Source organism: Caloenas nicobarica, chromosome 1 (genome assembly GCF_036013445.1).
Source record: "Caloenas nicobarica isolate bCalNic1 chromosome 1, bCalNic1.hap1, whole genome shotgun sequence".
In the NCBI taxonomy this organism is placed as follows: domain Eukaryota; kingdom Metazoa; phylum Chordata; class Aves; order Columbiformes; family Columbidae; genus Caloenas; species Caloenas nicobarica.
This window is the reverse complement of record NC_088245.1, coordinates 90401075-90417552: the sequence shown is the minus strand read 5'-3', so window position 1 is coordinate 90417552 and position 16478 is coordinate 90401075. Positions and strand designations below refer to the sequence as shown.

The 16478-nt window shown below is 44.5% G+C and overlaps 1 protein-coding gene across 1 annotated transcript; it reads right to left on the bottom strand.

Annotated features, from left to right (window-relative positions):
- Window positions 1-3946: 3946 nt before the first annotated feature.
- Window positions 3947-6600, bottom strand: LOC135995525 (cytochrome c oxidase copper chaperone). The gene is made up of 3 exons (XM_065646906.1): window positions 6310-6600; window positions 4553-4663; window positions 3947-4152 (listed from the first exon to the last, which is right to left on the bottom strand). Exons 1-2 carry the CDS (start codon window positions 6426-6428, stop codon window positions 4579-4581), a joined length of 204 nt encoding a protein of 67 aa, XP_065502978.1. The 5' UTR covers window positions 6429-6600; the 3' UTR covers window positions 3947-4152; window positions 4553-4578.
- Window positions 6601-16478: the final 9878 nt, after the last annotated feature.

The following is a 16478-nucleotide window of genomic DNA, read 5'->3' as shown; positions in this document are numbered from 1 at the left end:
GCTCAAGCAATGCTTTACAGCAATCTTGAAGAATTCATCATGGTCTTGGAAACTACAATCTACCTCTGCAACATTTAGTCCATATGCAACACAGAGTGGCATGACTTCTAAGAGCAGCAAAGGCTGTGCCATCTTGACAGGTTGCCATGTGGGAAGGCAACAAGACAAATTAAGCTTTGCAGAGGGGGCGAGTATGATCCACTCAGAAAGACGTATTCTGCTAAGGGTCAAGTGAAACAGGGAACCTTGTCTCCGATGGTCCCTTATTTAAGTGAAGAAATAAATCCTACCAACTGAAGCAGAAAAAGGCTCAGCTGCAAGAGGTACAGGGAAATGAAGAACTTAATTTCTCTTGACCTTCTCTGCACAGAGGGAACGACGATCTTTTAGCCAAAGCACTATAATAAAAATCTTGGGAGCCAAGTTCTGTTTTTCATACCATTACCATGTACTTGCTAGAGGATCCCAACAACTGCTCTACCTTTCAGTCTCTGCAAAATAATCAGTATTATAAAGGGCTCTCTTTCCAAGATAGGCTGCTATTTGGTAAAATGGGGAGTTGGGATATCAAGAGCGATACTTTACATCAAGATCACTAAAGATACTTTACATAAGATCTGTGAGACAAAACTGAACTGCTATGAACAGCAATGTAGAACTACATTAGAGGGGGCATTCTGAGGACCAACATTGCAATTTCTCCCACCTTTCCGTACTACCAAAAATCTTCTGCAGCAACATCAAAGGAAGTGACCAAAAAAAAAAAAAATTATTAATTTCACTCTGCAGTTAAACTCCTGAGCTAGAAAATACTCTGGAACACAGTGTCAATGACTCGTTAGGACAAAGAAGGTGCTTCTTCTGGCATCTTCCAGAACATCGACAGCAACGTTGCAGTAACCTCAGAGGCATGTGCTGGAGTCCCAGCACCGTGAGTACTGAGAGCCCCTTGTGACTTCCCCGTGGAAGGCAAACAGAAAGCTTTAAGACCACAGCAGTAACTGCGCAAAGCTCTCATAAGAAACCATACAGCTTTTCTTCTGGGGCTCAGTGTGACGTTGTAGAGAGAATGATATAGCCTTTTAAAAGGTAGATTGCTAAGCACATGCTAGAGATTAATTTGCCATACAGACTGCCTTCACAGCACTTTCAGTTACCCACCCAGCAAGAGTTCAAAAAAAGCTCTTAAATTCCCAAAGAGAAATTTTATTTTCATGCCTTGTCTTCAATTAGAATATATGCCTTCCATCCAGGGACACTGGGCTTCATCTGAGACGAGTGTTCAAAAGCCAATACTGATTCAAGGGGAAAGCCACGCAAGTATTAAAAGGGAGATACCAAGGCCCAAAACAATTTGGAATCAAGAAAGCAAGTGCATAGAAAACACCTGAGCAGCATTAAGACTCTTTACTGGAAGAAGGCACATAGGCATTACAGCAAAATGAGTCCGGTCTGTGGAGAACTAGACATGTCAAGCTTTTCAGCGCTGTAACTGGCAGCGTGTAAACAGGTACTCCACTGATTTCCCCACTTATAATGAATGCAACCAGTAGCACTTAATATTTAGCCCCATGCAATTATGCAATCCACATGCAGAGCCTGCACTATGTTTGGCCGATAAATGCCCCCTGCTTGAGAGCAGTACCGCACTGAGAGAGATTATCAGTCATGGATCTCACAGCAGCTACACGACTGGCTATTTTGCTCATCCTCAGGAAGGTAACAGGTTCACTACTGATCCCATAAGCCGAAAACTAGTCCAACCCTGTGGAGGACACTAAGGCCTTAATGGCTTAGTCATTAAGTCAGAGAGGGCATCAGACATCTCCTCTTTGATTTATTATAGAGTGCATCGCTGACATTAGTCTGCAAAACTGTTATATACCAATAATCCCTGTAGCTCCGGAATATCCACTTGATGTTTCAAGTTACATTCAATCTACAAACTTTAGGTGAGGTCTAAAGCCCACTCCACACAAGTTCATGGCAAATCACAAAGAGACAAAGGTGGCATATATGGTATTTATTAGTACTGCTGTATAGTTTAGTCAGAGTAGTCTGCAGCTACTGCCATGTTTCATGCCATCACAGGTTCATTCAACACCCTGTGCAGAGCAGTGTCTGTCACCAGCTCCATCGGTAAGTAACAACACAGTGCCAACAACCCCTATGCCCCAAATCCAGCCTTTAATCCACACCACAGGAATCCTGTAGTAACAAATGAAACCTCTCAGCATGAAATGTGATTTGACTACCGATGTTTTTCCATTGTTGCTTTATGTATATGGTTGTCTAGTATCCTTATCGCAGCATCCCACTCATCATTTTCCTTCCCAAAACTTTCTAAAATGTCTACCATGCTTTTATCTTCATGCAGGCCTAGATGTCACATTTCTTAAGCTTCTAGAATTTATGTATAATTGTGCGGGGACCTATTTTTTTATTTTCTTGACCTAATTTAAATAACACTCCGTTCTTACTTGACCACTGTCATCTCCTGCTCTGCTCTTAACTCTGTGGCACCATTTCCACAGTTTCACCCAGACTGGACATGCTACCACAAAGCTCGTGCTTGTCCACCTTTTAACATTCTCTTCAGTTCAAGCTCATGCATTCAACAGTAAATGATCTTATTCAAGTTTCTTACCTCAAGACAACAATAAATGCCAAGAGGAGCACCAGGTCCTGCTCCCCAGCTGGACACAGTGCTGCAGAAGGCTTGGAACACTTTTTGCCAGAAATACATGTGTCCTTTCTCTTAGGCTGGAAGCCAACAGGGGTGCAACACTTATCTCAGGACAGGTGATTAGACAAGCAGCGTAGAGCTAAGTCTAACAGCCTAGCTTCTCCCGTGCAAGCATTTGAGTCCATTTCCTCAGACTTTAGTACCTTTGTGAAACATTCGCAGAAGCAGGGTCTAAACCTCCTCACACAACTTGTGAGTCTCGGCAGAGACAGCACCAAGCGTAACATACTGAACGTTCACAGCCTGCTCATTGCTAGCTCAGAGTATGCAGTGCCCAGCAGGCAGAGAAATGATCATTACTTCAATGATCCCTCCAACAGCATCAAAGCCAAGAGAACAATCCAGATTAGGCACAGATTTTGTATCTTCAATTTCTGAAAACAAAACTTAACAGGAGGAGAAGTAGTAATCAGCAATGCCATCTTAAGCAAAGTCAATTCACTAAAGGAAGAACAATGTTAGGGTTGCACATAGTGTGAAACTCAAAAAGTCCCACATGTGTAACAAAACTATCAACTGCACTTTTTTGCTCTAGATTGTAAGAAGGAATCAAAGGCCACAACCACCTTCCCTCTGCCATGTCACACAGGCAACAAAAAAGCCAGAAAACAAAAACCCATGCATGCCTAGCACACAACCAACAATAAAAGGTCATAAAAAAAGAAAAAAAATTTTCTTTCAGTTAAGTGACCTGTACATACACCTGCAGTACCCTGCTATCCCTTCCATTGAAGTACTACTGGCTCAAGAATTTGATTTTGATATGGAAAATACTTAACTCTTCCTTATAGAGAATGAAGCTTAAATCCTAGGGTACAGCCATCAGAATTCTTCCAAATTTTTTTGAATAGGAGAAAGCAAATCCAGTTTTGACTCTATAGAAAGTTCATTTCATAAAGCTGTGGTCGTCTTTGTACAAATACAGTTAGACCCAGCGTCACAAACAGCATTACAAGCTTCAGCGTGACTTTGCTGAAAGCAGTAATGGGGCAGTGGTACTAGCATGATTCCTCAATTTGCATCAGAGGGAAAACCTACCAAAGGCCCATCTGTTCATCCACAACACCAGAGTAATCACTGTTTTCATTTCAATGAGTAAGCAGACTTTTCTCATTCTCTTCATTCCCACAGCACACTGTTTTGAATGAGGAGGGCAATGTCATTTATTTACTTAAAAGAAACAGAAATCAGGAACACTGGTCATTTTCAGACTTTTATTAAGAGGAAAAAAGTATTTTCTACAGCAGCAGTCAAGAGCTAACAGTGGAAAAGCCACAAATGTGATGCTTCGTCTATCACTAGAGAGTCTTTATAAATAGATTATTTGTTTATATTTGTTCTTTGAAATAACTTGCAGAAATAATTTACTTTGCAGCTTTCCAGAACAGTCACACCACAGACATCATCTAGAAGAGAGAAAAAAAACACAGCTTCACAAGACATGGATTTCCACTGGATACTGAGGGACAGTTCAACAATCAACAAAAAAGCCCCCAGCAACATCCCTCAAAAACCAAACCCCACACTGCCCTACCACCAGAAACCTAAGCTGAAGTTCAGATCTATTAAAAGACAACAGAGGCAGAACCATACTCTGCCACTGAAGAGCTACTCACAAAGGCTTTCCCACCTTCACAAGGACAGCTGTGCTTACACTAACAGCAATGAGGATTACTTTGCCTTTCTCTCATAAGGAAGATACCTTTGCCATCGTGAAGTGCACTCTGGGCCCTCCAGTGGCATCAGCTGAGCTGCTATGGCACTTCAGAGGCAGAGATCGAGCATGTTCCTGAAGGCTATACTCACCACATTCATAGTCCTGCTCATCTCGCTCATATCTTGAAGCCCAGAGCTCTCATACACTCTTTGTGAGCTTCAATTAGGTGCCCACAATTTTCTTCCCCCTTCTCAATGATGCTGCAAAACAAAAAGATTTCCAAGGTCCAACAACAAAATCTTTGCTTAATTCTTAGTCAAAGCCACAGAACTGACAAGCTGTTTGGGACAATCAAAAATCCCTGTCAGGCTCCAGAGATCATTCTACCTATCCTGTCCAGGGTAGTGCTGTTTTGGAAAGTATAATGCTATCTCAAAAAGGTGTCCAAGGCTGGAGTGGTGCACATAAAACTCTGATGAGATGCGTAACAGAATTTCCTATTAACAGGCCAGTGTCTGTTCTGGGCAAGTCTAGACAGGGATTTGTTACACAACATGAGGCTGTTGCATCACTTCATCGAGTATGCTGATCTCACCGGCAACCAGTTTCAAAATATTCGGTATAGAAGCAACAAAATTTATCCAATAAGAGACCAATACAGAATAGGTTGACCAGCACATAATGTTTTAGTCCAGCTTCAGTTGTTATTTAGGGAACCTGAAGGAAAAAATCCCTGTCCAGCTACTCTTTAAAAAATTATTTACCACATATGGTAACTTTTGATTTGGTGTATGGCATATCCTGCAAAAGCAGTTCAGACTCGCTCCCTGACTGACTTGCAGAACGCTTCCTGTCCCCAGAGGTGAGGATTCCACCACACTGCAGAGCACAGGTCACAGGTCTTATCAACATTCATCTGCCACATTATGCTATTCTTGCTGCCAAACGAAGAGACTACCAAATGGTGAATAACTAAAATATTTTCTTAATCATTTAAGTTTTATTACAGTAAGTATGGACAGGTGTGCTGGCCACCCAGGGCAGCTCCACCTTACCCAGGACTTGTATCCTGCCACCCTATTCTCAGAGGGCCCTGGATTCACCTTCGGTCTACCACGTAACTAGACACACGGCCATAACTGTGACAAAAATAGTGTCCAGTATTACATCACTCACTGATTAACGTTTGTACCACTTGTCAGGTAAAAAAAAAAAAAAAAAAAAAAAAAAGGACAGTTTGGTCACCAGATTAAAGTAATTTACTGTCACAGACAAAGGAACTATATTTTGGCAGTGCATTTCATGCTATTTGATAGGTCCTATGATCATAACTAAGCCTATAATTACAAATGCAGCTATATACATCATCGTCAAATTTTGCACTGCTGGGAGAAATGCCATCCTGAGACCTAAAAAACCAAGTATTTTTTTAAAAGAGAGCAGTGTTTACAATCAATTAAAATGTTACTACCTACTGTTACTTGTTGCTTCAGTCAGTCAAGAGCAGCAAAGATTTGTAAGCAGCATTAAAAGCTAATCTCTGAAACCTGTTTTAAACTAGGGCTGTTAGATATTAATCTCTTCATTTCTAGTTAACCCTATTACAACCATTTCTCACCCACTCTTCCTCCCACCTTGGGTGCTCCAGCATCGGGATGGGGAGGGCTCCCCAAACCCTTTGGCTGGTACAGAAACTCCTAGAAGGCAGCAACAGCACGGCAGGGAGAGAAATCCCCCAGGCCAAGTCGGGAGTGGGCATAGGACGGGTTAAAAGGCACCAACAACGCGACGACGGGCCGGGCCGGCGCAGGGGAACGGCCGCCCAGGAGCTGCCACCCGCCCCAGGGAGCCCAGGGCCACCAGAGGCCGCCCCCCCCGCTCCCCCGAGGCGGGGGCCGGCCCTCACCAGGCGTCCCGCGCTTTCTTGGTCTCGGGGCAGGCGCAGCAGGGCCTCAGCGGCTTCTTCTCCTCCCGCACCTCCCCGGCGTCCTTGGTGTCGCAGCTGGCGGCAGCAACCGTCGACATGGCGGGCGGCTCCGCCGGCACGCTCGGCCTGAGGGGAGGAGAACGGGGTTGCGACCGGCCGTTGGCGGGGGGGGAGCACCGTCGCGCGCCTCCGTCACAGCGCTCCGGGGTTCCGCTGTTTCCGGGTAACCCTCCCCGCCGCCCGCCCTTCAGCCGGCCCGTCTGCGCTTGCGCCGGCGGCCCGCGGCGTGCCGGGAGATGTAGTTCGGGAGCCCTCCTTCCGCCCGCACCCCCTCCCGCGGCGGGTGCGCATGCGCGGCCGCGTTCTCCCTTCACGGGATTGGAAGGGACCTCAAAAGGTCACCTAGTCCAACCCTCCTGCCGGAGCAGGAACACCCAGATGAGGTTACACGGGGAGGCGTCCAGGAGGGTGTTGAATGTCTCCAGAGAAAGAGACTCCACAACCCCCCTGGGCAGCCTGTTCCAGCCTCTGTCACCCTCACTGAGAAGAAGTTTCCTCTCATATTTAAGTGAAACCTCCTGTGTTCCAGTTTGCACCCGTTGTCCCTTGTCCTATCATTGGTTGTCACCGAGAAGAGCCTGGCTGCATCCTCCTGACACTCACGCTTTACATATTTATAAACATTGATGAGGTCACCCCTCAGTCTCCTCTTCTCCAAGCTAAAGAGCCCCAGCTCCCTCAGCCTTTCCTCATAAGGGAGATGCTCCACTCCCTTCATCATCTTTGCTGCCCTGCGCTGGACTCTCTCCAGCAGTTCCCTGTCCTTCTTGAACTGAGGGGCCCAGAACTGGACACAATATTCCAGATGAGGTCTCACCAGAGCAGAGTAGAGGGGAAGGAGAACCTCTCTCGACCTACTAACCACCCCCCTTCTAATACACCCCAGGATGCCATTGGCCTTCTTGGCCACAAGGGCACAGTGCTGGCTCATGGTCATCCTGCTGTCCACCAGGACCCCCAGGTCCCTTTCCCCTACACTGCTCTCTAACAGGTCATTCCCCAACCTATACTGGAACCTGGGGTTGTTCCTGCCCAGATGCAAGACTCTGCGTTTTCCCTTGTTACATTTCATTAAATTTTTCCCCGTCCAACTCTCCAGCCTGCCCAGATCTCGCTGGACGGCAGCACAGCCCTCTGGCGTGTCAGCCACTCCTCCCAGCTTGGTGTCATCAGCAAACTTGCTGACAGTGCACCCTTCCCTCAACTGACAGTCTATGACCGTTATACCAGCGCAAGGGTTAGAGGGTTATAAACAGAAGCGGATCCCCATTCTCTAACGATCAACCAACGTGTCGAAGGACACCTTTGCCAGGAACACTCGATACTCAGGAGGCAGAAAGACAAAGGAAGGAGGAGCGGGCAGGAGGGTGAAAAATGGCATCAGCAGCTGAGGGGACCTGCCAGATGCTGCAGCTTAGCAAGAGCAGCCATGGACAGAGGGGATCGCAGTTGCACTGCAGCTAGACTCCATGATCAGAAAGTTGTAGCCAGCTACTTAAAGCTCTTTTTTCCTCTTCAAACTGTGGGGAAAACGAGGGCTCAGTTCTTCGTCGCAGTTGTGCACAGAAAACTGGAGACCTGTGGGAGCAAAGAACACGTGGCTGTGCAGGTGCTGCCTATATGAGCAGAGCCATCACCATTGGCGACACGAAGTGCTGCCGCTTCGTGGCTGGGGCCAGCCTGGCTGGTGTCTGCTGTGGGCAATAAGGGGAAAGATACACAGCTGCTTCGCCTTTGTAGCCTGCCCCAAATCAGGCATCAGGAGCAGCTCTTGCCTTCCAGGAATCTGCTATATACTTGGCTATTGCCACAGTTATTGGTCATCTCTAAGGCAACTGCGTGCCAGACCTGTGCCTGCAACTGGCCTGGATGATGAAAGGGTTATTTCTGCACACATACAGACTGGCAGGCGTGTTGCAGAGCAAAGGGACGCCCCACACAGGTAATGTGGGAAGGTCTGTACATCAGCGGATGTGCTGCTGCTAAGAGCTTGGAAGGGGAGAAGAACATGCCCACTGGGATGCAGCTGCTATGCCTTTTAATGGCATGTAGCAAGAGTCAAAGAATAATTGGCAGCTTATAGCAGGTACTAAGGGAATCCAAAATTGTAGGAATGCTGACAAAAACATTTGGAGGGGCTGAAAGCCTGTATTTTAGGTATTTAATTAATTTCTGATTTTTAAGGTGAGTTTGTGGGGGCAGATTATCCCATATTTATCAATCACAGATGTATTTATTGTAGTCTGTGATGAAGAGTAGATAGCAGTAGCTCCTATAAAACAGGTTATATGCTCTCAGTCTTGCAAAACTCATGAGCTCAAAATATCTGCTAGGGATCTGAACACTCCAGTCAGGTAAAAGACTGAAAAGGGTCCTGCCCCATACAAGGCATGAAATATCAAGCAACCCCGTTGTTCAAGATCCCTGGGCAAGACAGAGAGAATGATTTGACTGTTTTCAGTATTTACCCTTCCAATAAGCTGGGCCAGAAGTGAGATCATTCTCTGTTGAGAGATTTTGCTCCTCTGTTTCTCTCGATCACCAGGGTGAATGCCAACACCGCTGACTTGTTCTACTTGAATAAGAGAATGATAGGAGAGGACTCCTTTTTGATCCTCTCATTCTCACAAAGAGAGATAAGAAGTAGAATCTAGCTCTTTGCCAGAAGCCCAAAGCTGCACATTTTCATCACACGGGTAGATGAGGCTCTCCTGTCTTCACCATTGAGGCACCTCTGTGGCACCTGGACAATGGGACTCCTTGAAATGCAGGCTTCTGAGGAGGTTGCCTGTTTATTGCCATTATACCTCTGAAATGGTGACATGTAACACTCACTCACCTAATCAGCCACCTACTTAACTAACCAGGAGTCTCAGCTCAGTAGCCTGTCCCCAGTTATTCCATGGGAAGGCTGTTCAGACTGACCTGTGCCCCTGCAGCCTCCTGGTTCAGCACACACACAGTGTGAGGCCATGCAGCCAGGCGCGATGAACTGGAAGATGTAAAGGTCGCGTATGTTGACTAGATCATGCTTCTCCCAAATCCATGCAATCGTGCTGCAAGATGGAGCTGAGATTGAAACATCTATCAAAAGCATGCATCAGCTCTCCAAAGCAGTGCCTTGTTTCTAGTTTTTTGAACGTATGAAGCATGTTTTCCTTTCAAATTAACTAGCCTTATCCTTCCTAAAGCTTTCTCTGCTGGCCACTATCCAAAGGCCTAGATGGAGCTGGCGATAACAACATAAACTCTAAGGGAAAGCCTGTGGTAAAAAACCTCAAAGGGGCCCTCCCAAGTCTGCAAGTGAACAGTGTCTTTTATTTAACAACATATTTTATTTAAAAAGAGTTTGCATGAGATTGATTTGGCCTGTAGAAACCAGGAAAAGCCCAAACAAAACACATTTTATACTCTTGCTGGAATTACAGAATACCAAGGGCAGAGGAAGGTTAAAATTTAGTCATCTTGGGAGAAGATTTCAAATGGGTCTCTGCATGAAGATATGGCCTGTGGAGACTAAACATCTCTGCAAGCAACACTCCTTTTTAACTTTAGCAGTTTTCCAAATAGATTAATGAGGAACACCGTTATTTTGGCCATGCTCCCTGCATGGTAATAGTTTGTAACAGAATGTGCTGGTTTGACTGAAAATGAGTTAATTTTTTTCATGCAGTTAAAAACCTTTCTTTTTCATAGCTAGCGCCATCATTATTTGGACTTCATTTGAGAACAAGAGATAACACCCCAGCACAGAGTTAATGTTTTTAATTGCTCTGGTCTGAAAGCCAAAGTCATTCTGAGCATTCTGAGGTGGCTAGTAAGGGGGGCATGAATGGCGCAGAGCTTGACTGACATCCAGGTTGATCAATAAGAATATTCCATCCCGTTAGCATCATGCTTCATATTTAAGGAGAGTCAGGAGCTTCTGGTCTCCTTCTCTTTCACTGGGGTGTTCTCCGTCTTGCTTGCCCCGCTTTCCCTCTCAAGCTGGGGGGGGTCTAGTTCCAGACGTTTAGTTCGGCCTTTTGCCATTTTGCAGAGGTCTCTGAGCCTTTCTGCCTTTTTCCTCTTTTTTACTCTCTTCGGGACCAGGATGCCACTTCCTGAGACTGGCTGCTTAGTGTGGATGGAGTTCATGAAGAATTGCCTTGAGTATCTTTCATTTCTATTTTATGTATATATTTACTAGTAGTGTATTAGTATTTTGTTATTTTATTAAACTGTGTTTATATGAATCCAAGTTTCTCCCTTTCCTTTTGATTCTCTCCCCTATTTGGCGAGGGAGAGGGGTGAGTGAGCGGCTATTGTGGTTGTATTGCTAGCTCAGGTTAAACCATAATACAGAATCACCCTGGAAGAAGGAATCTTGTTCTTGGTGGGATGAAAGGGCAGGGGCTGGGAGAGAGGAGAAGGAAGGGAATTGCCGTTAAAGCACAGTTAACATGTTTTCATACTGATTGCACCAGTTTGGAGTACTGTGCGGAGAGGAGATCACAGCCTTTTCTGACATTACATTGTGCGTAAGGATTGATTGTTAACTTTGTGCTTTTTGTTTTTCATTTGTCCGCTGCCTGCTGACAGAGGCAGAAGAATTATATTAAAGAGTATGTGCCAGAATGAACAAATTTATCTACCAGTCAAAGAGGAATAGCTAAGGGCAGGCTACTGAGCTGAGACTGCTGGAAAATTGTCAGATCCAGTACCCAGGAAAGGAGATTCAAGTCTCTGAAAGAGAGAATGAAAAAAGACCCTCTTTTAACCTACCACGTCACTTGGCAGCTTGGTGCCACATGTGAGAGTACAAGGACTACCGATAGCACTCGACATTCACAGCTCTGGGTTTAGAGGAGTAATGGGTGAAATAGGGGGAGACTGCCCGGTTGCCATGGGTTTCCAAATTATTTTCCCTGTACAGCCCCTTATCAGAATTAAAGAACATACAGCAGTGACTCATGATGTGTAAACACTATAGTAGCACTACAGTCATTGCCATTGGCTTCTTGTATCTTCAGCTTCAGTCCACTAAAAAAAGTGGTTGTCCAAAAAAAGTACTTTTCTGTTAGAAAGACTCGAATGGACAGACTTTTCAAGGAACTTCAAAAATATATTTACATTCATTGCTACTGTTAGGTAGGGTAAGCCCCTATCAACGTCAGTTGAAAGTGGTAGTCTGGGGGTTTCCAGATTTCTTACACTTCTGATATACATGATACAAGGTAAATTTAGCCGTGGAAATTCTGTGTGGTGAAACAGAGCTGAATGTATCTTGATATTTTCCATGTAGTGTGTATTCTGGGCATCACTAACCCTTTACCATTGAGAAAAAAAAAAACTTGTTTAATATTGTTCTAGAGAAATATTTTTTGCCTTTGACTTAGTAGAAACACGAGACAATGGCTGCTCCAGCAGCCTAGTCAACCATACATTGCATTTGATTGTCAAAGAAGTTGTCTGTGGTTTTGGTCAACGCTTATACACATATGAGAAGAAAAGGACTTGAAACCTCTGAGCATGATGACTTGTCAGGGCCCTGTTGCCTTTAATATTAACTGCCCAAGTAAAGGATAGATCTTTTGATCAGAGTTGCAGACCTGCAACTACCAAATACTATCAGCTCAGCAGTGTGACCTGAGAGAATAAATGCTGGGACAGAAGGACGTTTGCTCTGGTCTAGTACAATGGAAGACACTCTAAAGTGATTAATTACAGCCCCTCTAAGCTTCAAACTCCACCATTACGTGAATGCAAGTGGTTCACTGGGCTAAAATCTCAAGAAGTCATGTGCCAGTCCCTTCCCAGGCTGGAGACGCAATTCCCCACACTTCAGGACTATGGGATGAATTCTTTATGCAGGGATGCTGTACCACAGGACCGAACCATCCCGTCCTGGGAGATCACCACAGAAGGCTGTATGTGTAGAGTCTCCTTCCATGCTGTCAAGCAAGTCTTTTAAGAAACAAGAGTAGAATCAAGATTACTTTTAATGCACTTCTGTCTCTCTGAATGCCCTACGAGCTAGTGCTACAACAGATCATCACTTGCCAGACATTCAGATGAATCTTCATAGTGTCAGAGACTGGAGGTGGAAGGTAGTTTGCAAGATTGCAGCGACTTTCCACTTTAGAACCAGAACTGCTGTCTCTGACATTGCAGGACTCGGCCCACAGCATCCCAGAAATTCTGGAGTCTCATGCTGGGACCAGGACTCTGTGGCCTAGCCTTCCAAAATTTAGAAGATAGCAACTGTCCTAGAACAACAGGCAGAGCAGAAACTCTCGTCCTAATCAAAATTTGCAGCAAAACTCCTTTCAAGATTTTCCACCACTGCTTGCTTTTTCTAAGAAACAAGTGTTTTTATAGTATGGTCGAGACACTGTTTCCAGTGATGAACGACTTTTCCAGTGAAATCTGGATGTTTGCACAGGAAAAAAAAGATTATGACTATGATCACTTTCATGTTATGCCTCTTCTTTTCACTGCCCACTGAAAGCATATGCAAACATATTAGTAAAGGTTAGGAATTTGCCAGGCATACAACACTGCAAAAGCCAGATCAGCAAATCCAGGCAGTCTCCCTGATAACATGGCAAAAGAAGGAAGCTGGCATTTTGTACTGTGCCACAAAGTAACCTGCCTGTTCCACATGCACTGGAGGCAAGGACAACTGAGCCTGTGGACACATGGCAGCATTTCCATGATGCAGATATGCAGCAGGTAATGTTGGATGCCCAGTTCAAGGCTGGTCAGGCGTACTTAATGCTTGCTGGGATGACTGATAAGCTGCTCCCTTTTGTGGAGGGAATGCCCATGAAAATCCAAGCGTTCTGGCATAGATCCCATTGTGCAGAGTGGCAGGAAGGAAAGGTCAGGTGTTTGCACTGAAATGGCTGCATGTGCTACCAACACAAGAGCATGGCTGAAGAAGACAAGCGTGTGTTGTCTGACAGCCTCTACACTTAGTAACTCAGAATATCTCAGCCTCTATTTGGAAAATAACATCACTATTCCTCCAAAAGACATGAATCTGCAATGATCTGTTCCTCTGCTGCAGTCAGATTCTGTTTTCACTTCAAAATCAGAAAAAAATAGCCCAGGCTTTAAAGTGTTTAGGCAGCCAGGAGAAGCTTTGCTATCCTCTGATTTTTTTTATTTTTTAAATTTTTTTCTCCACTGCAGAGTTAACTGCTGCCTATATAGTTCCTTCCAAACAGGAAACTTTCATTCTTACATTTCATGAATTGAAAGAGTAAGACTCTAAAACTTCTGCATAACTCCTCTATGAATTGTCAGAACTGATCAGAATGTGACCCCAAGCAATCAGACAGCTGAGCCACTCTTAATGTGTAGCACCATGTGGATGCATAGACGATCTCTGTTTAGTCCCCCCACAAAATTCAAATGCTGCTTAAGGTCTGCGCTTATGCATTACAGGAAATCTTATTCAGAACCCAAGTCCACTTGCCTGTGTATTGAAGAAAAACACCTCACTGTAGTTATATAAAGTACTCCAAATACAAACTTCTAACCTTAATTATTTCTGCTGCAAACCAGGCAGTGTTTCTGAACAACTCTGATGAATGGTGTTAAGCTGTCAATCAACTGAAAAGTAACAATACAGTAGGTCCACTTCCTTTGCTCTGCACACATTCCAGTCATCCTTTTTTTTCTTTGAAGCATTGCTGCTATTAACAATTTTATTCTTCTTGGTGGCATGCCGTTTCAATGTCTGTGTCACTGGCAAATCTGGCTTGTTTGAATCTATTCAAGTGTCTCTTGATCATGTTTTATGAAATGTGAAGCTCCACTGTAGCAAATAGTTTAACATTCACAACAAACTGCAGGAGCTAACTGTAAGCCTGGCAGGAATCATTAGTATTTCCAAATATATGAGTAATTCCATTTTTGAGATATCACTAATTGCAGTTGCATACTTGTATGTACTCACATCCCAGCATCTCTCTCTTTTCAAATATTGCATCAAGACATATGCTGTACAGTGCTGCAAGCTGCTTGTAGAGAGCCTGCAACACTGCAGATCTTCTGAATCCATTCAGAATCCCCACAGCTGTTACTCACAAAGTAACAAAATAATGTAGAAAATTCAGTCACTCTTAAGCCATTTCTTTCACATCAGTGGTCAAGCTAGACTTTGACTTTCATCACTTAATTCTCTCGCACTTGCTTTCTTCTGCTTATAGTTGATCCAGGAGAATAATTTCTAAGTGAGTCCAATGAGCATTTTTGGCACTTTCCGAAAGATCTTTAGAATCCTTATTCCCACCAAAAATAACTTGGACTTGACTATAAAGTGCTTAAGGATCAGATTTTAAGAAGCATTAGGGCATCTCCTTATACAGATGGACTACAGAGAGCCTATTTACATCAACATCTTCTTAAATACATTATGTAGCTGGAGTACAACTGTTTTTTTAAAACATGACATGGGAACACAAATCATCTACATGGAGGAAAATTTCATTGAAACCTTCAGCTCAAGCCCATATCCTGATTATTTTGCCCTGTGTTTCAGTTACAGTATGCTGTGCAGTATTTTCTCTAAGTACTGTCTTGGGTTGGTACTTACTCTGTGTAACAAACACTGAACTTTACTCAACACATCCTGTCTGGACTTGCACATCATTAACTTCAGCTACTCCAGTCCCTTATTTAAAAGCTAGAATAGATTGTTCCAGGTCTGATTCTCCTAGGGGTCCATCCAAAGACATATTCAGGATCAAAGAGGGGATGTTTCCAGATCAACACACTAGATGCTGAGTTCACATTGTGCTCACAGTTGATATGTCAAGACACCAGTGATGTGCTCTAGATCCTGTACTGTGTTCTGTTCAGTCTCCACCATATGAGGCTGGGAAGTGATGTGGGAAAGGCTATGTGGGTACAGGCAAAGACACAGGAGAATGACAAGGGAACTTTCAAGACTGAAGAGAGCACAGGCTTCGTTTTCTTACATGAGGGAAGTGATACTTATACATCCTTCCCCAGTCCTTGAAAGGGACCTCATCCGATGCTAGCTTTTTTATTCCCATGGCCTGAGTGTCCTGTCACTGTCTCACCCTTTTATTTCTGGCAGGCCTTCCCTGGGCCCTTGGATGCGTTCTAGCCCTCAGCTGACCACCATCCAGTGGATTGCAATTAAAGGATGATAAGTAAATATTTTTTTGAAAGGTTTAATAGACAGCATTAAGATCGTGTTGCACTAATTGTTCAAGAGGAGATAAGAGTATAGTGTATGGAAGAGTTATGCTGTGTTAAAATAAGAAGCTGAAATGAGTCTCCATAGCACTTCTGTCCAGCTATTTAATTTCCATGAAGAGAGTGGCTAAAGTGGTCACAGAAGATCAAGAGTCCCTGGTGCTTCCTTCAGATCAGGCAAGCACAAACATTCGCTCCCTGGAAAAGTTTTCCAATTAGTTGGAAGCCGGACTTGACCAGGCACTTTGGTGAGCAATAGGAGCAAAAGCAAGGAGAGCTGAAATGCTGCAGAGGTCAGCAAGGTACTCCATTTCATAGTTTTTGACACATCAGATAAACACATACTACATGTTCCCCTGTCTTCTGAACTGTTACGCTACCCTGCACTACCACAGGCTTTAGTACAAACCATCCATCAAGCAGCCAGTAAAAATCTAGCTACTGAACTCCTGAGCTTCTGGGTAAAGAGATCTCCTTGGCTCAAGGAGACAACCTTCTCTCTACAGCCCTTGACATTCTTAGGGAGCCACCACCTCTCTTAGTTCTGCCAGTTCCCTGCCTAGTCTGGGAGAGAGCAGAGTCGGGAAGCGTGATTGATTGGTCAGGCCAGGATGGTCATTGCTGGTGACAGTACCCTGCCTGCATCCCTTCAGGGGGACAGGCACCACCAGCCAAGTGTCAGGGAGATCAGTACTTCAGTAGGGCCTCTCCTCAGGCTTGGCTGAGTAAAATAGGGCAATTCACATCTTCCCATCCGGACTATTAACAGGCTCCAAATTATTTTTAGGATTGCCCTTTTAAAGAAAGAACACAACTTAACATGGAGCTGACAGAAATGGATATCACCAGAGCAAGAAATCAGGGGCGGCTGGAAC

Coding starts and splice junctions, on each gene's coding strand:
- LOC135995525 (XM_065646906.1), bottom strand. CDS start 6,428: ATGTCGACGGTTGCTGCCGCCAGCTGCGACACCAAGGACGCCGGGGAG. Junction 4,664..6,309: donor AAGAAAGCGCGGGACGCCTG/GTGAGGGCCGGC, acceptor TTTGTTTTGCAG/CATCATTGAGAAGGGGGAAG.